Source organism: Hemiscyllium ocellatum, chromosome 20, assembly GCF_020745735.1.
Source record: "Hemiscyllium ocellatum isolate sHemOce1 chromosome 20, sHemOce1.pat.X.cur, whole genome shotgun sequence".
Classification (NCBI taxonomy): domain Eukaryota; kingdom Metazoa; phylum Chordata; class Chondrichthyes; order Orectolobiformes; family Hemiscylliidae; genus Hemiscyllium; species Hemiscyllium ocellatum.
The window spans coordinates 42,766,061-42,792,204 of record NC_083420.1 but is presented as its reverse complement, the minus strand read 5'-3'; the positions used below and the strand labels follow the sequence as shown (position 1 = coordinate 42,792,204).

Here is a 26,144-nt window from a genome sequence, read left to right as displayed (position 1 = left end):
CAGTCCAATTCAGTGTTGTCAGCAAAGTCAGCATTCATTGTTCATCTGTAATTACCTTTGCAAAGGTAGTAGTGAGCTGCCCCCTTGAAGTCCATGAGATGTAGGGACACCTAAAGCATTGTTTCAAAAGGAGTTCCAAACTTTTGACCCACTGATAAACAAGGAAAGACAATATAACTCCAAATCAAGATGTTGCGTGGCTCAGTGGGGAATCTGCAAATGATGCATTCCCATGTGTCTACTGCCTCTGGCTTTCTATTTGCTGGAGGTCCCGAGTTTATAAAATGCTGTTAATGAAACCCTGGTGAGTCACTGCAATATATCTTGTGGATGGTACACGCTGACTCAAATTGAACCAGAAGGCCAGCATGGGAAGAGAAAGGAAGGCAAGCTGGGTAAAATTTAAATACATTTGCCCATCTTGTTCAGATATTCGAGGTTGTTCTATAATTAGTTTCACAGAAATCAATGCTACAATTAAAAAGGCTCCATTTAATGATTTTAAACAAAAGCGATTGTTTTCAAAGCATCAAATGGCATTGTTTCTTCTTTACTAACTGCTGAATATAAGCAAATTGAAGGAGTAGATTTTTAAGCCTGACTGCTAAGACTGTAAATCTATATTCATGGACTATGTGATAAACTGGAAGACATGGAACTGCTTGGACAGTAGCCAGTAGAGTGTAAGAATTCATAATTTTTTTTTGTTGTTCTTCAGGATCATCAACATTAAGGGTGTGGCCAACATTGGTCAATAAGGGTGTTTTTTTTGCTCTATTTTAATATCATTCCTACAAAGTCTTTGCCATTTGTTGTTTGTAATGGGTTTAAAAGGGGGATTTCATTCTAATTCCAGATTACATCTTGAATATTAATCTGATTTGCTACTTGTTTTCAGAAGTGAGTTGTGTTTTATAATAAACAGAATATTTTTGAGTTCATTAAACGGCAGACATCTCTTTTATTCTGGATAGCTGTATCAAAAGGGAAACAACAGGCCATTTTGTTGATTGAATCTAAACACTTCTATTAATGCACTGATTCATGGAGCTTGATTCCAAGTACAGTATGTCTCCACCATTCATGTCAGAATACAATAACTGACATCACATTCACTCAGAAAAGGCACTAATAGCTTGTATTTATGTAGTGCCTCTAGCTGAATAAAAGATCCCCAGGCACCTCTTGGGTGAGTTATAAAACAAAACTTGACAAAGTCACACCAGAAGATATGAAAACATAATGAAAGTTTGATCAAAGGGTTAGGTTTTAAGAATTGTCTTAAGAGAAGTAGACTCTGGGTAGGAGATGGAAGAATTTAGGGCAGAATTTAATTCTTGCGACAAGGGTCTTGCGACTGTCAGAAAAGCTAGTGGGCGTGTCTCATGTTGTCTCTACTGGGAAAGGTCCTTCAGCCGTATGTACCTATCACTTGCTGAGGTGGCTTGCATTGAGTATTTCCTGGGATGGAAAACCCCGGGGGAAAACTTCAGCCAGTGAGAGCTGCAAATTTTAATGCATATAAGAGATTTAAAGTCAGAGACATATACAGCACAGAAACAGACCCTTCACTCCAACTCGTCCATGCCAACTAGATTTCCAAACCTAATCCACTCGCATTTGCCAACTCTTGGCCAATATCCCTCTAAACCCTTCCTATTCATACACTCATCCAGATGCCTTTTAAATGTTGTAATTGTACCATCTTCCTCTACTAGCTCATTCCATACACTCACCACCCTCTGAGTGAAAAGACCCTCTTTTATATCTTTCCCCTCTCACCCTAAACCTATGCACTCTAGTTCTGGACTCCCCCACCCCAGGAAAAAGACCTTGTCTATTTATCCTATCCATGCCCCTCATGATTTTATAAACTTCTATAAAGTCACCCCTCAGCCTCCGATGCTCCAGGGAAAACAGCCCCAGCCTATTCAACCTCTCCCTATAGCTCAAATCTTTCAACCCTGGCAACATCTTTGCAAATCTTTTCAGAACCCTTTCAAGTTTCACAACATCCTTCCACTAGGAAGGAGACCAGAATTGCATGCTGTATTCTAACAGTGGCCTAACCAATGTCCTGTACAGTCTCAACATGACCTCTCAACTCCTGTATTCAATACTAAGAAAGGAAAGCATACCAAATGCCTTCTTCACTATCACATCTACCTGTGACTCTACTTTCAAGGAACTGTGAACCTGCACTCCAAGGTCTCTCTGTTCAGTATCACTCGCTAAGACCTTACCATTCAGTGTCTAAGTCCTACTCTGATTTGCTTTTCCAAAATGTAGACCCCACATTTATCTAAATTAAACTCCATCTGCCACTCCTCAGCCCATTGGTCCATCTGACTTGCAAAAAAAAACAGCAAATGTGATGAGAAAAAATGCTTTTCAAAAATGAGTGATTTGGGTCTGGAATGAGCTGCTTGGAAGTATGGTGAAGGCAGGTTTGATCAAGGTCTCCAAACACACTTTTGGTGATTATTTAAATGGCAGTAGTGTGCAGGGTTACGGGGAAAGGGCAGGAGCATGGCACTAAGCGATGCTGCTCGTTTGGAGAGCCGGTGCAGACACAATAGACCGAATGGCCTTCTGTACTGTACCAACTGTGAGCTAATCATGACAAGTCTCCATTACACTCTGCACCATCAGAAACAGTGAGTGGCAACTGCCAGCAATACACCCACCGGAGCCAATGAGGGATTCAGTTCATGCGTGAATGATGGCCACTGGGCAGGCGCAGGGGGCACAGTGGTCAGCAGAAAAGGCATGTGAATGGCTGTCGAGGGAATCCCCCTCCCCAGTGCCGGATTCCTTGGTCAGATACAATGTACCTTTGACCAAGGAATTCTCCAGGAGCCTGTAACCCAACCCAACAGGACTGTGTTTCCCATGTGGTGACAGGCCCTCTTGTTGCTGGGTAAAATGTACAGGTTAGGTGGATTGACTGTGCTAAATTGCCCATGGTGTCTAGGGTTGTCTAGGTTAAGTGGATTAGCCATGGGATATGCAAGGTTATAGGGTAGAGGGGATGGGTCTGGAATGCTCTTCAGAGGAGGTGTGGACTTGACAATGTAGGGATTCGATGATTCCTAAATACCAGCGGCAGGCAATAATGATGGAAATTTTTTGCTGATTTAAGGGGTTCAATTCATGCCTATACAGGAATCCATCAGCATCCTACCCTTTATCAACAGAGATGAGAACCCAACTTACAGGGAGGGAGGGAGAGGTGCATGTACAGGTCACCTGCCACCCAATTAACTGACTGCTCTCACACTCGGTGCCTCCACACTCACTGCCTGGGGCATTCAATCTTGCCCTTAAAGAGGAAACTCCAGGGCAAGTTTAGACCACTGAAGACACAGACATCCTTAGTACAGCGATTAAAAGCAGGGATGCTCAATAGGCCAGAATAGTTGTTGCTGTTGTAAATAAGGCACGTTAAATGGAACTTACATGCACTTGCATGGGGTATGAGTACTAAAACACAATCTACGATTAAAAAAATCAGCTTGAGGTGTCCATTTAAAAACCATTAATATAAACTGTTAAAAGCCCCATAATCCTGGGAATAAAGAGTGGTTTCTCATCAGGCGACAATCAAGCAATGATCCTGAGGAGAGTGGGAAGAGTACCTCTTGAAAGTGAGAAACACGACCATTGGTTTTGCAGAGACTTGGGCAAATCTCTCAAACATGAAATACAGTAGTCAAAAAGGCCCTGAAATAATGACAGGATTCCCGAGCTTTCATGAAATAATTCTAATTCTTTGCATCACAAGGGACCTCTTAATTTAATGGAATTTTTAATCACTTCAGGGATAGGTCAGCTCGAATAGCAACACTGTTGTGCATTTTAAACAAATCCCACAAGTTTAGCTGCTGCAATTCCAGGCTCTGCAGCTTTAAAGATCAGCGAACCCAGGAATTGGGAATTTGGATGCAAACATCTCCACTTCCTCCTTTAGTTGTCTGATCTTGCTCTGGTAGTCCTTGTCAGTCATCATCCTCTCTTTGAATTCTTTGAGTGATGCCTTTGCACCAATGTCTCTCTGAATCTCCAGTGTTAACTGGATCCCTGTACAGGTTAAAACAAACCCAGTTTATACAAATCAACCTGACAATAGGACATCTACATGCAAAAGGTAGCCAGGAGATCCACCAGTCACTGTGGACGGGATAGGTCTCCCTTTCCCCATTCCTTCTCCAGCTGGGACTGATATCCTCCCCCAACCCAGCAGGGATGGACTTCTCTCCCCCAGTCCAGCTGCGATCGACTCCCCTCCCATAATCCAGCTGGGACTGAATCCTCTCAGCCCTGAATCCAGCTGGGATTGACTTCCCTCAGCCCTGAATCCAGCTGAGATTGATTTCCATGAGCCCTGAATCCAGCTAGGATCAAATTCCTTCAGCCCTGAATCCAGCTGGGACTGAATCCCCTCAGCCTTGAATCCAGCTGGGAATGAATCCCCTCAGCCTTGAATCCAGCTGGGAATGAATCCCCTCAGCCTTGAATCAAGGTGGAACAATTCCCTCAGCCCTGAATCCAGCTGGGATTGACTTCCCTGAGTCCTGAATCCAGCTGGGATCAAATCCCTTCAGCCCTGAATCCAGCTGGGATTGACTCCCATCCCCTTGAGTAAACTGGGATTGAATTTCCCTCCCCAAATCCAGATGGGATTGACTCTCCTGTCCCCACACCATTTTTTGCTTCAGCTATTGAGCACACCACACCCCCCCCCCCCCCCCCCCCCGCACCACCATATTACCCCAAACTGATGAACACATTAACATTTGTGATTCTGCTGCCCCTGGTGCTGAGTTCTCCCCCAATCTGAAGAACAAAACCTGGTTAAAACACAGGAAATCCCAGTGCTGACCTCCCCCCCGCCACCACCCCGGCCAAGTGTCTTCAGAATCCCCAACCACTTTACCTCTGTGAATGAAAGCTGCTACTGTGCGGAAATGCTCTTCCTGGAACCCTCGGGAGGTGAGAGCTGGTGTTCCCAGGCGAAGGCCACTGGGACGTAAGGCACTTTTGTCACCTGTGGACAATGAGAGGTTAATGTTTCCTCATTACCATCTCATCACTTCACAGCTTTCTCATGTCCCAAGACAAATTTACTTTCAACTATCTTTTATCTTTCTTCATGGTCACAGAAGATGGACTGCAACATTCAGTGATTCCCCCCCTCTCCTCATAGCATTGTTCTGTCCAGCACAACAATAGAATCGTGTACAATTCAAATCTTAACTGCAACAACAATTCCCTTGGTTCTATAGCCTTCTCAGAATTTCACCTTACAGTCCCAGCCTATTTGTTAAGATTTGTGGGATGTGGGCATCACTGGCTGGGGCCAGTACTTATTGCCCGTCTCTAGTTTAGATTTAGATTTATTTAATATTGTCACTTGGACCCAGTGAGAAGTGGATAACGTCACCATGTTCCGGTGCTGTCTTTCATTCCAGAATAAATTACTGAATAAATTGTACATATTGCAAAATACTGAATTAATTAATATTACATCGATACTACGAAAACAGAATTGGCTTCTCCCTCTCCGTAGCCTTCTGCTTGTTTGCTCCCCCAGTCGGTACCATCCAACATTGTCCCCGAGTTCCTGGCAATGTGCTCCTTTGCTGCTGCCACCAGCATCGTCACTTCAGCTGCCTCTGAGCTGGAGACAGTCACTCTATGCGAGACCTGCACCTCCTTCGACACTGGGCATCGACTGACGGGACCTGGCTCCTTTGTTGCCCTTGCATTCTTGAACCGCTGCAGTCCATCTGCTGTGAGTTGACTACAATGCCCCTAGGGAGGAAATTTCAGGATTTTGACCCAGCGGCAATGAAGGAATGATGATAAATTTCCAAGTCAGACAGGTGAGTGACTTGGAAGGCAACTTTCAGGTGGTGGTGTTCCCATGTATGGACTGCTCTAGTCCTTCTAGATATAATGGTTGTCGGTTTGGAAGGTGCTGTCTAAGGATCTTTGGTGAATAGCTGCAATGCCTCTGTTAGATGATACACACTGCTGTTCCTGAGTGTCACTGACAGAGGGAGTCGCTGTTTGTGCTCGAGTTGTCAATCAAGTCGGCTGCTTTGTCCTGGATAGTATCAAGCTTCTTGGAGCTACAACCATTCAGGCAAGTGGGGAGTATTCCCTTACACTCCTGACTTGTGGATCCCATTTACAACCCCCTGAGAAAAAGAACATGAAATGACATCACCACAGGAAATGACGTCACCACCCCAGGAAATCCAAACAATATATAAAGCAGGAAACACCAACAGTGCATTGTCTGGAAGCTCACCGAAGATGTTACCTAGTATGGTGACGGACGTCTGAAAAATGAACCTTCCAACTCAATGAGCAAACCTACATCCACATCCACTCCTGACTTGTGCCTTGTAAATGGTAGACAGGCTTTGGAGAGCCAAGAGGTAAGTGACTCGCTGCATAATTCCTAGGCTTTGACTTCTTGTGTTAACGTGATGAGTCAAGTTGATGTTCTGGTCAATTATAGCATTTGAATATGGATTGCTTCGGTATCTGAGAAGTCAAAACAGTGCTGAACATTGCGCGATCATCAGCAAACATTGCCACTTCTGACCTTAGGATGGAGAGAAGGTGATAGGCATTGCTGTATGACAGCTCATAACCTATGGGAAGGAGTTCCAGATTTCCACTGTCCTCGATGAGGAAATGCTTCCTGAACCTTGAACAAACCAGTTCTAATTTTATTGACGCTGCTTTTTTGATAAACTCTCTCATAAAATCTGAGCATTGCTCCAAAGGCTTGTATTTGCTGCACAGCCTAATAGCCTATGAATATAATGCTACCTCTAAGACTTCTCAGACTTCCTTTCCACAGCAAAGTTTATGGTGTCAGATTTCACCCAATTTTTACCTCACTATTATTTGAGAGACCAATTACAAAAGTTTTCATTTATCCATGTGTCCACGCATACCAGGTCAAACTGTCAGGATCAGCAATTCAGGCTCTGATCAGCCTATAAGTATGACAGAGCTACTGCCTATCATAGGTTAGAGACAAAGAAACTGCAGATGCTGGAATCCAAAGTAAACAGGCAGGAGGCTGGAAGAACACAGCAAGCCAGGCAGCATCAGGAAGTGGAGAAGCCAACATTTCAGGTGTAGCCCTTCTCCAGGACCTGACCAAAGCAAGGAACATTTAGTAGTATTGACACCCTGTTATGTTGTTTCCGCTCTTACTGCCCTGGACCTTTGAGATTTTGCTCAAATGTTTAATTTTTCATTTGTCACAGAGCAGCTTTCCAGTTTGTGTACTCTTTGAGATTTGAGACGTTTACTTAGTCATAGGGATGTACAGCACAGAAACAGATCCTTTGGTCCAATACATCCATGCCAACCAGATATCCTAAATTAATGTAGTCCCATTTGTCAGCATTAGTTCCATTAGCCAGCACTCGGGTGCATGATTAGGAAGGGTTTACAGATTCTAAACCTTTCCTATTCATATATCCATCCAGATGCCTTTTAAATATTGCAAATTGTACTAGCCTACACCATTTCCTCTGGTAATTCATTCCATACACACAACACCCTGTGGTTGCCCCTTATGTCGCTTTTATATCTTTCCCCTCTCACCCTAAACCTATGCCCTCTAGTTCTGAACTCCCCCACCCCAGGGAAAAGACCTTGTGTATTTACCCTATTTATGTCCCTCATGATTTTATAAGCCTCTATAAGGTCACCCATCAGCCACTGACGCTCCAGGGAAAACCGCCCCAACCTATTCAGCCCCTCCTTTTCACTCAAAACCCTCCAACCCTGACAATATTCTTGTAATTTTTTTCTGAAACCTTTCAAGTTTCGCAACATCCTTCCTATAGGTACTTCTTATCATATAGATCCTTTTGTGAAGGTCGGAGTCAAATAAGGTCAATATGTGTTTAAACCACAATTCTCCTTGAAATCATCTCTCAGCTTCTTTCACTCAGGGGGCATTACAAGTAGGAATGAAATAATGTAGTACAAGACTAAGTTTCCCAGTGAAATGAAGTTCAACTGGCAATCCTGAAGGAGTGCTGCATGATTGGAGATGCTTTTTTTTGAATGAGAGAATAAACTGAGACCAAGTCAGTCCTTCTGGGTGAGAGCCCATTAAAAAAAAACACCTCTTTGATTAAGTTTTTGCTCACCTGCCCTGATATCTCTATGCGTAACTCACTGTCAAATCAGGCCTCCAAAACCACTCCCTGCAGTGTGGAACATTTTACCACATTAAGGTCTATTTCAATTTAAGATGCAAACCTGGACAGGTGTTCTTGTTGCAAGCAATGGCGCACTTTTCCAGAACCTTCTCAGCTCTGCCCCCATCTGTGCCTTGGTTGCGTAGATCCACCAGGATCAGATGATTATCTGAGCCACCTGTACAAGGAAGGAAGGAGAAAGTAGAGGCAAGCATTTCACATTGCAATTCAGTATTAGCTCTGCACATTCTAGTACTACGGAAATTAAATGGCAGGTTTGTAATATCTGTGTGGATGTCATTTGGGAGGATAGGGGACTGCAGTTATCCAGGGTGCATTATGAAGTTACAAGAGTCAAGTAATTTGATTGATGGTTTAATGACTGTGACGGGCTGTTTTATAGGGAGAGAGAGTCTGAATTAGTCAGAGGAAGAATATGGGTTGGGAACACATAAAAACCTAAAGAAGAAAATTAAAATAGATTAATTCCTAAGTTTGCCCCAATGGCCAGCTAAAGTAGGAGTTAAGCCTCCAGCACAGATGAGCACGAAGGCTAATGCCTGCCTTAGGCCCTACTCCACTAAATTGAGTATTGCAAAGTAGAGCAGGATCCAGGTCTGTTACAACTAAATTCTCAAGCATTCAGTGACCCAAGCAGTGACTGCAAATACAAATTACATTGTTATTTAAAGGCAAGAAGGTGCCTTTCTCCCAGCCCTTCACTCCAGTCACCAGCGTTTCTGAATTAACCACTAAAAGAGTTTCAACATTCACAACGAAATGCCTTTGGTGAATCTCAGCCCTCTTGCTTTTCCTTACTGTCTACATTCCACAGGACCTAAAGGAATTTCAAACCCAAAGTGACTCTTGAAGAGAGTTGTTTCACCTGAAAACTATGGAACAGCAAGCACCTGAACGGAACCATCTCCAACAGAAAGGAAACAAATGTATGGAATAAGACTTGGTCATTACAGTGAGCAGCAGAAATGGGGCCAAAGCAACTGAGTCATGTCCTCAAGGAGGGAGGGATCAAGGACTATGAAAGAGTCAGGGCTATTTGGGATCTTAATTTCCTGATAAAGGTAACATGAAAGAAAGGAAGTTCACGGACAGAAACAGACAGTTCAAGATGACAATACGTGACACATCACTATGTCAGGATCAAGTGCTTTTATTCAGCTCAAGGGAGGTTTGAAGAAATGTATTGTTGGCTGGAGTGCAACACTGAAAGATATGATTTCAAAACACTAAACTTGTGCATTTTCTTCCAAGTCATCTAACCCTGATTCAAAACCCCAAATGAGCTCAATCAGGCGAATCAAAGTAATTTGTTCATTTCATTCACTCTGGTAAACAGGACTGCATTTCGACCCATTCCAATCCAGACTATAATTAATCATAAATTCCTTAAAAGGACTTGGTTGGAGAGACTTTCGAGGAGACGATTTGACTCTTCAGAAATTAATGAAAACGCACCTGTCTTTTCCTTAAAGCGTTCAAAAATTGGACTCAAAGTCAAACAGAATAGGATGCTTCTGCTATGACACCAAGCTTCGGTTTTTAAAAAATTTAAGAGGCAGGGGAAGACTGAGGCAGGTCAGCAGTTCCACAGAATTAAGATCTGAACCAATAAATTAAGGATGAGAGATGTTTGAAACAAACTAGATGAAAGGACTGGATGGGAATGGTGCCATTTGGCATGTAGAAAAAAAGATAGTGAAAGGGCAAAGATTCCCCAAATGACATTTGCTTCATATATTTTGTTGGAAACAATTGCATCAGAGACCTGGATGTAACTTTAGACCTACACTTAATCATATCACACATTAATAGGAATCCTTGTTTAGTTATTAGCTTAGGGCAAGTACTTAATCAAAATTGATTGGCTAAAATTTTACAGTTCAGTTCAAATACTTGCTAAACTGGTCACAAAGATGGCTGATTCAATCTTCTGTGGAGATCGTGTCACTCCCAAAATTCTCACCAGTAACAATCTTGTATCCCAGATTCACCAATGCTGATGAAAGAGCCTTGCAGTTTGCCACAATCTGTTTCTGATAAAGCTTGAATTCTGGAGTCATCGCCTGTTTGAGTGCAACAGCAACTCCTGCCCAGAGACATACAGGAGAGATTTCAGTACAGACCACACAAGGTCAAAGCTTTCCCTTATCACTAAAGTAATTCACATGCAAGATAATTCCAACCAGCTCTGCTCAGAACAAATAAAAAGCACTGCTAATTGCAGTCTGAGGTATAAGAAATGCAGTAATATTTACTGATGAGAAAGACAGAGAGGAGAGAGACTTGTGGAGGATATATGTGTGTGAACTGTTGAGAGTGGCAGGGCAACTAGAAAAATTAATTGAAAAGGAACCAGGGGTGTATGAATAGAGGCTTAGGGTGATAAAACAAGGAATTTATGTTGAAACGTAATAAAACATTGGTTTAATTTCAACGGGAGTATTGTGTCCAATTTATGGCATCACTCTTTAGGAAGGATATGAAGGTTTTGGAAAGGATGCAGAAAAGACATATGGGAATAATTTGCTGAACTGACAGGTTTCAGTTCAGAGATTAGTTTGGAGAAGCCAGCGCTCTGCTGGTTAAAGGAGTGAGGGGAAGCGGAAGATAAGAGGAGATTTAAAAGTTGCTCGAAATCTTGAGGGATCTAGATAGAGTAGGTAGAGAGAAACCATTCCCATTGGCAGAAAGATTGAGAACCAGATTGCAACACAGTATTTGTAAAACACCTTCATTTTCAGAATACCACCAAATGGTGGATCTGCTGCAGACTTTACCTGCGATGGCATGGTTGTGGGGCCCACCTTGCAGCCCCGGGAAAACTGCCTGATTGATCAGACTTTCCAAGTTGTACATGATCTCCTTTCCTGTCTTCGGATCAGTGCTGCGAACTCCTGCAGAGTGAGCAAAGCAGAAACCTGTGGGTTATCAACCATAAAAAGGAGAAGTTGTTTTTTGTTTTAAAATTCATCCGAGGATGTGGAAATTGCTGAGAACACCAGTGTTTATTGCCTGTTCATTGAAAAGAAGGAGCTGGGCTGCTTTCTTGAAGTATTGGAGGTTCCCATCATTGAAATAAGGGAGAGAAGTCCAGTGTGTCTGCATTAACAAACGCTACATCATAATGGCCTGTATGTTCTTTACTCCCTCTTAACATTGGGATTTGTTTCTTCATGAGCCAAACATTCCCTAGGATTGCTCCTGAATAATTATGAGTCCCAGTTATATATTTATCTGGAGTGGACAAGCTGAATCCAGCTTATATTTCTTCATATTCCACAAAATGCAAAGTACAAGTCAGGAGCATGATGGAATTCTCTCCACCTGCCTGGGCGAGCGCAAATCGAACTATACACTACAAAAGAAGTTTAGTATCACCCAGAACAAGGCAAGCAACTTGATTGACAATCTTAAACATTCACTCCCTTCACCAATGGTGCACCACGGCAACTGTGAATATCATCCACAAAATGCATTGCAGCAACTCAAGGTTCTTTCAACAGAAGCTTCCAAACTCGCGAGCTCTATTACCTGGGCGTAGTGCAGCAGACATATAGGAACAACTGCAAATGCCCCTCCAAACCACACCTCTTCCTGACTTGAGAACATCTCAGCATTCCTGCATGGTTCCTGGGTCAATACCTTCGAAGTCCCTCCCTAACAGCATTTTGTGCATTCCTACAGCACATGGACTGCAGCAGTTCCAAAGGCAGCTCTGCACCACCCTTTCAAGAGCAATTAGAATGAATAAAAAAATGCTGGCCAAACTAGTGACACCCACATCCCATGAAAACATTTGAAAAAGATGTTTGGTTGAAATGCACCAATTTGAGGTGACATTGCTAACAATGTCACCTAATCATGGCATTCGTATCAATAAATAACAGCTGTATATTTCACCAACATTATGCCAATAAATTACAGCCTCAGAACCAGTACTTCGTTCAGACAATGGGGCCAGAAGGAGCTCAGTCAAATATCTTTTCCTCACCTTTTCTGTAGAAGATCATCCCGGACCTGCAGCCACGGAGGGTCTTGTGTGTTGTTGTGGAAACCACGTCACTGTATTCAAATGGAGAGGGCACCACCCCGGCTGCCACCAAGCCACTGATGTGTGCCATGTCTGACATCAGGTAGGCACCATTGTCATCCGCAATCTGTCGCATCCTGGCGTAATCCAGATTACGGGAGTAACAGCTCACCCCTGGGGACAGCAACAGTGCAGTTCAGGTGATTGCAAAGCTGCTGTGAATGAACTTCTTACTATAATCCCCAACTATTACACATTCAGATATCTGGGACATCATGTCTGAAACGTCCTCCTTAAACTTCTCATCCTTCTCCAGTAAAGATCCTCTTTAAAATGGAACCCCTTTGACCAAAGACAATTTGGAACAGAATACATTCAGGGCAAGGGCAAGTGTTGCCCCCTCAACTCTACTTCAGGAGTTGAATGACTGTACTCCTCTTGTTACATCCACTGCCCCCTTCAAACCTCTGCAAAGAGGAAAGCTGGACCCAAGTCACTGCCCAATCCAGCAACTTGATATGTAGTGAAAGGCAGCAGCAGAAAGTCAACAATATTTCATTCAGGAGGAAGTCAAGACTGTAAATGCTGAAGTGTGGTGCTGGAAAAGCACAGCAGGTCAGGCAGCATCTGAGGAGCAGGAGCATCGACATTTCGGGGAAAAGCCCTTCATCAGAAATGAGGTTGTGAGCCGAGGGGATGGTGAGATTAATGGGAGGGGGGTGGTGTTGGGGGAAAGGTAGCTGAGAGTGTGATGGGTAGATGGAGGTGGGGGTAAAGGTGATAGGTCGGAGAGGAGTGTGGAGCGGATAGGTGGGAAGAATGATGGACAGTTAGGACAGGTCACAAGGGCAGTGCCGAGTTGGAAGGTTGGAACTGGGATACAGTGGGGGGAGGGAAATGAGAAAATTGATGAAATCCACATTGATGCCATGGGGTTGGAGGGTCCTGAGGCGGAATATGAGTCCACCAAAGACATGCAGGTCCTAGGCCTCCTCCATTGCCACTCCCTAACCCACCTGACGCCTGGAGGAAGAAGACCTCATCTTTTGCCTCAAGACCCTACATCCCCATGGCATCAATATGGATTTCATCAGTTTCCTCATTTCCCCTCCCTCCCACCTTACCCCAGTTCCAACCTTCCAACTTGGCACCACCCTCATGACCGGTCTTACCTGTCCATCTTCCTTCCCACCTATCCACTCCACCCTTCTCTCTGACCTATCACCATTTGCCCCACCTTCATCTCCCTATCGCACTTAATATTTTATTCAGAATCATCCAACAGGAATGCTGATCTGAACTTGCTGTGTACTGCAGAATAGCTCAGTCCACAATGAGGATGCCTGATTTATTGGGACCGGGGATTCAGTTGTGAATTCTCTTTCCTGGATGCCACTAGCGCTTACCTGCGATGATGAGCTTTGGGTGGAAGAGTTGGGCATTATCTGCCAACCTGTCATAGTCAATATAACCAGTTTCAGGGTTTACCTAAAGGGGGTGAACAGCAGAGAACATTTTGTCATTCATAACATTATGGGTGTTATTGGTAAAAGCTACAAGTTACTTCCTATCCCTAGTTACTTTTAAATGAATGGCTTGCTAAGCCATGTTAAAGGGCAGTCAGAGTGAACGTGAAGACCAGACTGGCTAAATACGCAGTATTCCTTCACCATTACGGAACCAGATATGTTTTTATAACAGCTAGTAGCTACATGGTCACCATTACTAATACTAGCTTTGTATTTCAAATTTCTGTTTGTATAATAGGAGTTTAAATTTCCCAATTGCCATTGTCAAATTTAAATTTATGCCTCCAGAACTGCTGTCCAGACCTCTAAATTCCTCAGCCTTGTCAAAACTACAATACCATCAGTCCCCATTTGGCTGCTCCATGTTATCCAAAGTCAAACTGTGAACATGATATCAAGCACACATTGTATTTTTTATATAAAGAGCACAAAGGAGATTTACAGAGGTTATTAAGAGGGTAGTCTTCTGCCAAATCTCTTAACGAGGTCAGATGTCGTTAGAAACTCAAAATTTCTTCAAAATACACCAAGACAACAGAGGAACTAGGAAACCTTTCTTTAATTCAGATAAATGTGAGATGCTGCATTTTGGGAAAGCAAATCTTAGCAGGACTTATACGCTGAATGGTAAGGTCCTAGGGAGTGTTGCTGAACAAAGAGACCTTGGAGTGCAGATTCATAGCTTTGAAGGTGGAGTCGCAGGTAGATAGGATAGTGAAGAAAGCGTTTGGTATGCTTTCCTTTATTTGTCAGAGTATTGAGTACGGGAGTTGGGAGGTCATATTGCGGCTGTACAGGACATTGGTTAGGCTACTGTTGGAATATTGTGTGCAATTCTGGTCTCTTTCCTATCGGAAAGATGTTGTGAAATTTGAAAGGGTTCAGAAAAGATTTACAAGGATGTTACTAGGGTTGGAGGACCAGAGCTACAGGGAAGGCCTGAACAGGCTGGGGCTGTTTTCCCTGGAGTGTCAGAGGTTGAGGGGTGACCTTATAGAGGTTTACAAAATTGAGGGGCATGGATAGGATAAATAGACAAAGTCTTTTCCCTGGGGTCGGGAAGTCCAGAACTAGGGGGTATATGTTTAGGGTGAGAGGGGAAAGATGTAAAAGAGACCTAAGGGGCAACTTTTTCACGCAGATGGTGGTACGTGTAAGGAATGAGCTTCCAGAGGAAGTGGTGGAGGCTGGTACAATTGCAACATTTAAGAGGCATTTGGATGGGTATATGAATAGGAAGGGTTTGGAGGGATAAGGGCCGGGTGCTGGCAGGTGGGACTAGATTGGGTTGGGATATCTGATCGGCATGGACGGGTTGGACCAAAGGATCTGTTTCCATGCTGTACATCTCTACGACTCTATAATGGTGGACTCTCCTGAATAGAGAGAATTCTAAGATTGATTAGGAGTTAACAGAGCTCGGGGGAACTGACAGAACAGGACTTGATGGGAGTTCATTCTTCCCCTGCAGAACTCCTCATCTCCCTCAGTATTTTCTACGACAATCTTCAGACCTTTGACCTCATCATAATTGACCTTTCGATTCATTTCCCTTTCTTGTGTCCTGCGTTGAGTTTGAAGTCTTAAGAGTCAACTTTCCCTAGTAATAACATTCTTATTCAAGTTGGAATATCAGGGATGTGGATCACATTACTAAACTTAAGCCCATAATCTACCAGCACCAACATTGAAGGAGCTGTCAGATGCAGGCTGCTGGATCAGAGTTAAATTATAGCCTTGTCTGCCTCTTCAAGGAGGAGGGCAAAATCGTATGATGCTTCTTAAAGACGAGTGGAGAGTTCTCCTGCCATCCTGGCCAGCAGTTATATCTTGGCCAATACCATCTAAAGCAGATGAGGTAATGTCCCATTGCTGTTTCCTGGGTTCGCCTGTACACAGGTTAGCTTCAGCATTTGGCTGCATAACAGCAACAATTAATCTTCAAAATTCATCCCTGTGAAATCCCTTTGGCACGTTCCGTGTAGGAAGAAGGTGTTAGATAAATGCAACATTTTCTAGTTTTGACAAAAGGTCATTGACCTGAAAACATTAACACGGTTGATCTCCCTCCAATGTGGTCTGACCTGCCGGTTCTTTCCAGCATTTTCTGTTCAGATGTATTTATAAACATGCTGGGTTCTTTCATCTTCGGAGCACAATAAAAATACTTAAACATAAAGCAAACATGAGAAGTTTGGGCTGGAAGAGTGAATACTTCTTATGCCTTGAATGAGGTTTGTCTGTTTTTCACCCTCCAGCTGCAATAAAATACAGTCAAACGGGTTCATGGACCTTGTTTTATTGCCTGAGCCATTGACATTCCTGTTCTGCCCATATTAACTTCATGATCTGATCGTTAAAAAATGCTCATATAAGATGTGTACACAATAAATATGCAACTGCCACAAACCAAAGAACAACCCTTCACTCTCAAATCTGGGCCACAAATAACATACTGCTTTTCACCTTTGTGCTTGAGCTGAGGATCTGTGTAATAGAAACAACTGCATTAATCTCGAGGTGCTTCACATGAAAATATATAAAACAAAATTTAAAACTGAGCTCCAGATCGGATTACTTGGACTGATGAGCTAAAACTGTGTCAAGATATAGATTCTAAGGAATGTCTGAGGATGCATGAACAGGTTTAGGGGTACACTAACTAAACTAAATGTAATTCCTTGCAGCATCAGGGCTGAGATTACATCCAGGAATCAGTAGTCCATTGGAACCAATCAGCTAACCAACGCAGGTTGCAAATACAGCTGCTGCAAGCACCCAGCCAATGGTTTTCTCTGACCCCCTTACCATCTTCCTGGCTGAGAAGTTAACAATAAATTAACTCACTCCCATTCCCTGCCAAGAAGGATCTGTGAATCAGTCACATTGAGGAATTAAGTAGGGATGTCCTTGGTAACTTTCAAATTCAATTCTTGTCCCCTTTCCTGTGGAGCACACAACCTTGGCTTGGTGCAGTACCACATCAGGGAAGATGAGACTGATAATGTGGCAGACACCATGTTCATTACAGAAATTGAATGGGGAAGTTGTGCTTTTTGGGACAGTTTGAACTGGCCTGAAAGGGATCAGGAACTCCAAAGTAGTTTCAAAACTGAGAAAAATAAAACTGAAAATTGAACAGCAGAAACTTAGCATACAAGTCAGGAAGGCTAGGAAGCAGGGACGAAAAATAGACAAAGAGTTTGTTTGGTTGCATTCAATGCTTTTTTTAAATTCACTCCTGGAATGTGGACATCACTGGCTAGGCCAGCATTTATAGTCTGTCCCTTGTTGCCCTAAGTGACAGTGAGTTGCCTTGTTGCAATGCTATTGTCCATATGGTGGAGGTGGACTCGCAATTTGTAAGGAGGGGAATTTCAGAATTTTGAACCAGTGACAGAGAAGGAACAGCAATATATTTCCAACTCAGAATGGTGAGTCGCTTGGAGGGGAACTTGTAGATGGTGGCGTTCCCATATATCTGCTTCCTTTGTCCATCGAGATGGAAGTAGTCGTGGGCTTGGAAGGCGCTGCCCTTGGATCTTTGGTGAAACTCTGCAGTGTGTCTTGTAGATAGTACACACTGCTGCTACTGAGCATCAGTGGTGGATGTTTGGGGATGTGGTGCCAATCAAGTGTGCTGCTTTGTCCTGGGTTGATATCAAGTTTCTTGACTGTTGTCTGAGCTGCATTCAACCAAGCATGTAGGGAGCATTCACACTCCTGACATGTGCCATGTAGATGGTGGACAGGCTTTAAAGAATCAGGATGGCGCAGTATTCCAGGAGTGCAGTTGAGTTTTTTTAAAAATTCAATGTAATGAGTCTTGTGAATTAGCAGATGAATTGAAGCCATCGGTATTCTTGAAACATGGCTGAAAGAAGGGCATGAATCACAACTCAACATTCCTTGCTACCAAGTTTTCAGATCAGATAGGGAGGGAGATTAAACCAAAAGGAAACGGAACTTCAATTTTGATTAACAATCACAGCTGTGAAAGCAGGATGATGTTCGAAAAGGATCACCTTATAAGGACATGTGGGTTGAACAGAAAAGTAAATAAGGAAAATATCAAACAGCTGGCAATGTCTCATGATCCTCAAATAGTCAGAGGGTGATAAAAGAGCAAATATGGAGGCATATTGCTGAGAAATGCAAATTGAACAAGGCACTACTAGCAGGGAATTTCATTTACCCAAACACTGCCCTGGATAGGATCAGCACAAGAGGTACATAGAGCGCAGAATTCTTAAAATATATTCAGGAGATTTATTTCAGCCAATATCTAACAAGCCCAAAAGAAAGAGGATATTTCCAGACTTCAGGTTATGAAATTGAGCAGGACAGCTGGAAGGGGTATCCGATGGGAAAGTGTTTTTTTGTGATATGGATATGATTCGATTAGATTTTGTGCAGTCATGGTAAAGGAAAAAGATAGAACAGAAGTAAAAGTTCTCAGTTAAGCATAGGTCAATTTCTCTAAGTTGAATGTGATTGAGCAAAAGTGGACAGCAAACCAGCTAGTTGAACGTAAATCTGTAGGGTGGATTCAAGGATGAGATAGTGAGGTTTCAAAACATACATATCCCCACAAAGTAAAAAGAGGTGCAGCGCACAAATTTACAGTTCCCAATTAACAAAGGGCAAATGTACTAATACAAGGCAAAAAAAAGCTTATGTCAGATATCAAAATCTCATATTAGAGTAAGCCTAGAGATGTATAGGAAGCGTAGGATGAAATTAATAAGGAAAATTATGAAAGTAATGAGAGCATTAAAAATATTGGCAAGTAAAATGAAAAAAAACCCAAAAATGTCTTATGAATACCTAAACAGCAATAGAATAACCAACAAAGGAATTGGGCCTATTAGACAAATAAGATCAGTGATGTGTGGATACAGAAAGAAGTGTGATTTTTCTGATTGCAAACTTTGTTTCAGCCTTCCAAAAGTGGAGGGTCATGCAGGCATGGTATCTAGGAGGAAGTGTGAAACATGAGATGGGATAAATATAGCAAGCAAGAAAATATTAGAGGGTCGAGCATCTTTGAAAGTAAATGAACTCCCAGGCTCAGATGAAGTATATCCCATGTTGTGAAGAGCAGCTGGGAAAGAAATAGTGGAAACTCTGGCAATTATTTTCTAATCCGCATTAATATGGAGGTGATAAACTGGAGGACAGCTAACACTGCACGTTTTTAAATTAAGACATAGACAGGGCAATTACAGCTCTGTCAGTCTAACCTTAGTTGTTGGCAAATATTGGAAATATCTTTGAAGGGCAGTTGGAATCCATTATTCAGACAGGCAGGGGTTAATCAAGGACAGATAGCAGTCATTTAATTTCTTAAGAGATTGACTCTTTTGATATAATGTTTTGAGAAGATAACAGGAGGTTCAATGAGGATAGTGTATTTGCTGTGACTCACTGATTTTGGACAAGGTCCCCATGGCAGACTGGTCAGAAAAGTAAAAGCTGAAGGTATCCAAGGGAAATTGAATTAAAGTGATCTCAGTAGCAATAAGTAAAAGGTTAATGGTCAACATGTGTTTGGAGCTGGAAGGCTGCAGTGTGGTTCTGCAGAGTATAGTTCAAGGTCCTTCTCTTTTTGTGGTATAGCTCAACATACTACTAATTAAGAAATCTGATATAGAAGGTGCATATGGTACAAAAATTGCCAAATATGTGGTTACAACAGAGAAAGCAGGCAGATATTAATAGGCCAGGTTGGCACAGATTAGTTAAAGGAATTCAATCTGAAGTCGTGTGAGGTTACACATTTGAGTTAAGGCAAACAAATATACAATGTATCATAATACAACGAGAAGTTCAGGGTGAGAGATTCATAAAGTGCATATCCACAAATGCTTGAAGGTAGTAGGATTTACTCAAAATCAAAAAATCACACGCAATGGCACATAAGAAAATTAATAACAAAATAAGAGTTTATGGGATTGGGGAGCAAGGTGATATATCAACATCAGTCAAGAATTACTTCATAAACAGAATATACAGTTGGAATTAGGGGTAATTTTCGGGTGAGTAGAAGGTACTATAAGAATCACAAGTACATGAACCTCAGCAATTTAGAATTAAAATCAGTAACTTAGATGAGGCTACTGAATATATTGTGTATCCAAACTTGCTGACAATACCAGAAGGCTAAATGTGAAGGTAGGCTGTAGGGGGTGGTTCAAAGATGTTGTAAAGATTTTAAACAATTTGTAATGCGAGGAGCTATGAAGCTTTTTATGGGGCACAAGCATCACTACACCAGCATGTTGTGGGCTCTCCCAATTTGCCTTTGAAAAGAGGTGATGAGCCAACTTCTTGAATCATGGTAGTCCATCTGCTAAAATAAACACTTTGGAAAGGAGTGTAGAAAGAAGTACAGAATGGTTTTTAAATGCTAAGACTGCGAAATATTGATATCCGGAAGAACCTGGGTGTCACCACCCATGAATCGCATCACGATGCAAGTACAGCAAGAAATTAGTAAGGCACAGGGTACACTTTGTTTATTACAAAAGGATTGGAGGATAAGATGAAAACGACTCACTGAAATTTTGGCGAGACCACCCCTAGAGTAATATGCACCAGTTTAGTCTCCTCATCTCATGGAGAATATAATTGCCTTGAAGACAGTGCAATGAATGTTCTCTGGTCAGTAGAAGTTTAAAATGTCCTATTAAGAGAATGAATCCAAACATCCCTAGGATTTAGAATCTCATTGTAACATAGCAAGTTCTTAACAAACACAAGGTGGACGTTGAGAGGATGCTTCTGCTGTTTAGCAGTCAAGAAAGAGGGGTAACAATTTTAGAATTAGGAGTTAACTATAACGGGCTGAGATCAAAAGATATGTTCACGCAAATTGTTGTGAATTTTTGGAATTCTCTATTCCAGAGGTATGGATGCTCAATCATTGAATTTATTCAAGACAGAAATCAATAGTTTTGTTTTGGTTGCTACGGGAACTGAGGGATATGATGATGTTGTGGGAAGATCAAGTTCAGGTTAACATGATCATATTAAATGCCACAGTAAGATTGGATAACCAATTGGTCATTATTCCTGTTTCTTGTGCTCTTTATTAACAGAGTTACCAAATATAAAATCAAGGAGGTCATGCTCGAACCTTAAATAGTTAGACCACAGTTAGAGTACTGTATACACTTCTGATCACTACAGGAAGGATCTGATCAGTCAAGAGGGTACAGCAGAGATCTATGAAGATATTCCCAAGAGTGGAGAATTTTTGCAATGAAGAAAGGTTGGATAAACTGGTTACTTTCTTTTTAGCAGAGAGACTGAGGAGAGAAATTAATTAAGTGTATAAAACCATGAAGGGCCTAGATGTGGCAGGTATGAAAATATGTAGGTTATAGATTTGAAGTGCCAAAACCAACATCTACAGATCAAGAGCTGGGAAGAGGGATTAGCTTAGACAATTCAGTTTCAGTTGGCATAGACATGTTGGGACTAATGATCTCAGGTCTTCAATAAATATCCACAGTTGTAAGATAATAAGTTGACAGCATGATGTGTGGAAACCATCACTTTTTCAACCACAGTTTTTGAAGGAAATCACAACAATGTTACATTTCCATATGTCAATGTGTCATAATGCAACACAAGCAAGTATCACATCTTATTTATCATGATCTAGAATGGGCTGCTGGAAGAGGGTGAAGGATGAAAATTGAGAAGTAAAAGTAAGCTTAAAAAGAATAATTGAAAGTTAAAGAAATCTATGAATAAAACTGGGAAGACAGTACACAGTGAATAGGTTGTTCAAAAAGTTGGCACAAGCACAATTAACCAAATAGCCTCCCAAACAAAAGGGCAGTGAAGGATTAACTGCTAATTCAATACTGAGTTATTTTTCAAATGTTCTTACCTTGTATGGCATTGACTCAAAGAAGATGGACGTGGCAGAAATTTTCTTCTTTTCAGTCATGAAGCCATGGGTCAAGTGGCCACCATCAGGAAGGTCCAATCCCATGATTCTCCCATGTGGCTCCACGAGAGCTGTGTAAACAGCAAAGTTCGCTGGAGAACCTGCCATGACCAGGGAGAGAGGGAAACCGAGGTTGAGGGGGGGGGGGGGGCAGAGGGGGAAGGAGTGGAATGAAGTAGAAGGACAGGTACAAGGAGAGGGAAGGATAGGGGGTGAGGAGCAGAGAGGGGAAGGAGGGGGAGAGCAAGGGGGAGAGGGAGAGAGGGAGAGGTAGACGGTGAGGGACAGGGAGAGAGAATGAGTGAGAGTGGACGTCAGGGAGGGGCATAGGGAAGGAGGGGAAGGGAGAGGAGAAGGGAAGAAGGATGGAAGGAGAGAAAGTGTGAGGGAAATTTCTGTCACCCTTTGAATACCTCTAAACACCTCCTGAAAGTCCAGGAGAAAGACCTAAAAATGTTGACAAAGCACTCTTGACTTCAAAGAATCAAACAGGTCATACTGCAACCATATCTCTGCCCAGTGACATAAGCCAGCCCAGTTTGGCAAGATGAGAATGCCCCAGCTCCACACCTGGTGGAACAGTCTGCTGACATTTGATGTTGAGAGAAACATATAGAACAAAGACTCTTGTGAATCTTTGATGAACTATTGAGAAAGTGAGTCGTGAGTGTGTTGCTGGAAAAGTACAGCAGGTCAAGCAGCATCCAAGGAGCAGGAGAATCGACGTTTTGGGCAAAGGTCCTTCAACAGGAGGCTTGTGTTACACTTTAATTCCCCCTCTCACTCCGCCAAGGATTGGCAGGCACTGGGCCTCCTCCATCGCCAAACACTAACCACCCGACGCCTGGTGGAGGAACGACTCATCTTCCGTTTTAGGACCCTCCAACCACATGGCATTAATGTGGACCTCACCTGTTTCCTCATTTCCCCTCCCCCCACCTTATTCCAGATCCAACCTTCTAACTCGGCACCACCCTCATGACCAGTCATACCTGTCCATCTTCCTTCCCACCTATCCGTTCCACCCTCCCCTCTGACCTATCACCTTCTCCCCTACCTTCATCTACCTATTACACTATCAGCTGCCTTCCCCCCCATTTACCTCTCTACCCCTCACTCCCAGCCCACAAGCCTCATTCCTGGTGAAAAGCTTATGCTTGAAACATCGATTCTCCTGCTTCTCAGATGCTGCCTGACCTACTGTGCTTCTCCAGCACCACATTCTCGACTCAGGATGAACTACTGTCTTGAGTAAATGATGGAAACATTATGGGGAAGAATGAGTTGTACTCGCAGAGTTTACCTGAATATGGCTGGACATTGACTCCCCATTTCTCTGGGTCAAGGTTGTATAGATCCAATGCTCGTTTCTGGCACAGCCGTTCCAACTCATCTACAAACTCAGTGCCACCATAATACCTACAGAGACCAGACAGTCACTTCATCAGAACAGGCCACATGACCAACAAATTAAAAATGACCTGGCAGAGAATAGTAAATGCTTCCTTTCAATGCCGCTGGAGGAGCAGTGTAGATGATTGGAGTCATGGCACATCTTAGTTTGCACTTTTATCCCTTCTTCACACAAAGGACAGTGGAAATCTGGGCCTTTCACCCCTTGCAAATCTGCTGAATTGGATTAAGACCTAGTTTTTTTTTGTTGTGTAAGAGCATTAAGCAAGAGGGACAAAAGCAGATAAATAGATTTAAGATGCAGACTAATCAAGAACTAGCTGAATGGCAGAACAGACTCAAGGGATTGAATAGCCTCCACTTATTTGCACCAAGGAGCTTCTATTCCTCAAGTGAATGATGACAGAGATGACAATTGGGACCAGGATAGAGAGGGAGAAATCATGATTTTTTTCAGATGAAGGATTTTTAAAAAAACTACCCAGAATCTGCTCCACAAAAGAGCCATTACTTTGGCTGCATTCCAAACAATGACTGACTTTCAGGAATTGTAGACCTCTCAAGCCCATAAAACCAACGGCATACAAACAATCTGATGAACTACAGGAGTCACTTGAGTCCTGTTTGCATTCATTGTTCCTTTATTACATGGTCCTTCCTGAACAACACGCACTCCATCCCTCCCCAAGCATCCTACGTAAAAAGAAGTGACTAATGACACGCTTCCCATAAACAGCATCCAAACATCTGGTGAAATAAAAACACCTCAACAAATCAGATCTGGTGAGTTCTTGCCACTGTTAGCTGTGCTTAATAATGATTTCACTAGGTTCAGAAAACACAGAACTAGAATTAGTTCAATGATTGAATCAGGTTTAACTGAAGGCAATATTAATGTGAGATCCTTGATTGGTGTTGTTAACCTGGGCCAATCAGGGAGTTCTGGCTGAGAGATATAAACAGGAGATACAGAGAGTCTCTTGATTCTACGCATTGACTCTGAGCTAGCTGGTTAGAGCCTGTGTACTGTGTACATGTAAATAAAGCGTGACTTGGTGGCAGGATACCTGGCTTCCTGGAGTTATTTCAAGTATTGAGTAGTCAGCTCTTCAAAGGCTCAGAACCCGATTGCTATTGCTGTTTAATTTAGAGAGCAGCAAAAAGAAAATAAATTGATTTGCATTTATATAGTAGGTGAAAGTGAGTACTGCAGATGATGGAGATTAAAGTCAAGAGTGTGGTGCTGGAAAGGGCTTTTGCCCGAAACTTCGATTTTCCTGCTTCTCAGATGCTGTGCTTTTCCAGCACCACACTCTTGCATTTATATAGTGTCCGTTAGGATCTCAGGACATCCTAAAATACTTTACATTAACATCTGTACTTTTGAAGTGCAGTCATTATGGTATTGGAAGTGCTGAAAACTGAAAACAGACAAATTAAATAAGTTACAGGTGATATAGATGAGATAAAATAAACCCACTGCATCTTTGATAATGTCCTTTGATGCACCTTGTTACGGATTGCAATGTCAAATGATGCTATGTATCAATGTAAATTGTTGCTGTCCCATTGCATTTGGGAGAGCTGGGGATTTGACACACATTACTCCTGCCACACCAATGTATCATTCTAACTTTTAAGTGCAGTTTGGTGCAGTCACATGTCAGAACAAATAATGCAGTCATTCAAAGCAAGATGAGCACCAAGTTCATACCTCTGTCCAGGATACCCCTCAGAATATTTGTTATTCATGCACGAGCCCAGAGCCTCCAACACAGCTCGGCTTGCAAAGTTCTCAGAGGCAATGAGCTCCAAGCCAAGTCTCTGACGGCTCTTCTCCTTCTTGATGATGTCATATACCTGGCAGGGAAATATAAATGATTTTTAAAACTATTATAAATGCTGTTTCTCAGCACAAGTCAAGAGGTAGTAACCTTTCCAGAAATAAGGTCACATCACCAGCTATGATAAATCTTCCATGGATTGATCACTTGAGTCGAGCAATCAGGAGCTAGAATTCAACCTAATTTTCTTCTCCACCACATTCCCATAGACTATTCCTGAGCCTGGGCACTTTACCCAATTAAAGCCATCTGTTCATATGAAATGGAAACAGTAGACCACTCGGCCCCTTGAGCCCATTCCATCATTCAATAAGTTTACAGATGAACTTCTTCCTCAATCTCACTTTCCTGCCCTCTCTCACATTCCTTGGTTCCCTTACTGCTTTGAAATTTATTAAATTCAATAATTAAATACTTACAGGAGCCTGAGTTAGATCATTTTAAAGATTCCCAACCTTCTGAATGAAGAAATTTCTCCTCATCACAGTCCAAAATAGTTTGATTATGATAACTGTTGACACCTCAGCAAGGCAAAGTAGCTTTTCACCCCTGCCTCAAAGTACTTTGTCTGAATGCAATAAATCTCAGGCTTCCAAGCTAGACAGCATCAGTCCATTCTACTCAACCTCTTCACATAGGGTATTCCACTCATTCCAAGAAACAATCTACAGAACCCCTTTGTTGAATTCCCTCTAAAACAAGTATATTCTTCTTTCAGCTGATGGGTTCCAAAACAGTATAAAATATTCCAGATGTGATCTCACCAAAGCATTATACAATTTTAACGAAACCTCCTTTCTTCAATCTCTTAGCAATGAAGGCTAGCAAACCATTTATTGTTCTAATTATTTGTACCTACATGTTACTTTTGTTTCTTTTGAATAGACACCCCTGTCACTAAGCATCATTTACCAGTCTTATTAAAAAAAAACTGTTTCTGCAATCCTCTAAGCACATTATACTCCATCCACTTCCTTCTTGTTCAATCTCTTAACTGGTCCAAAACTCCCAGCATCCTCTTTGCATGCTCTGCACAGTTTATATCCTCACTCACTGTGAATCATCAGCAAACTTGGATATATTACACTTCGTTCTTTCATCAAATCA

At 42.3% G+C, this 26,144-nt stretch overlaps 1 protein-coding gene across 7 annotated transcripts in view; it reads right to left on the bottom strand.

Moving 5' to 3' along the window:
* Window positions 1-952: 952 nt before the first annotated feature.
* shmt1 (serine hydroxymethyltransferase 1 (soluble)) overlaps window positions 953-26,144 on the bottom strand; it is a 39,205-nt gene continuing 14,013 nt past the window's right edge. For 6 of the 7 annotated variants that reach the window (XM_060840793.1, XM_060840799.1, XM_060840794.1 and 3 more), the window contains exons 3-12: window positions 24,908-25,053; window positions 23,084-23,199; window positions 21,721-21,881; window positions 13,698-13,779; window positions 12,253-12,465; window positions 11,039-11,155; window positions 10,225-10,347; window positions 8,302-8,418; window positions 4,937-5,047; window positions 953-4,080 (exon numbers count right to left, since the gene is read on the bottom strand). In XM_060840793.1, coding sequence (XP_060696776.1) covers window positions 3,908-4,080; window positions 4,937-5,047; window positions 8,302-8,418; window positions 10,225-10,347; window positions 11,039-11,155; window positions 12,253-12,465; window positions 13,698-13,779; window positions 21,721-21,881; window positions 23,084-23,199; window positions 24,908-25,053 — 1,359 coding nt within the window. In that variant the 3' untranslated portion in view covers window positions 953-3,907. The remainder of the gene's footprint in view (window positions 4,081-4,936; window positions 5,048-8,301; window positions 8,419-10,224; window positions 10,348-11,038; window positions 11,156-12,252; window positions 12,466-13,697; window positions 13,780-21,720; window positions 21,882-23,083; window positions 23,200-24,907; window positions 25,054-26,144) is intronic. The other variant, XM_060840800.1, reaches the window with a different exon arrangement.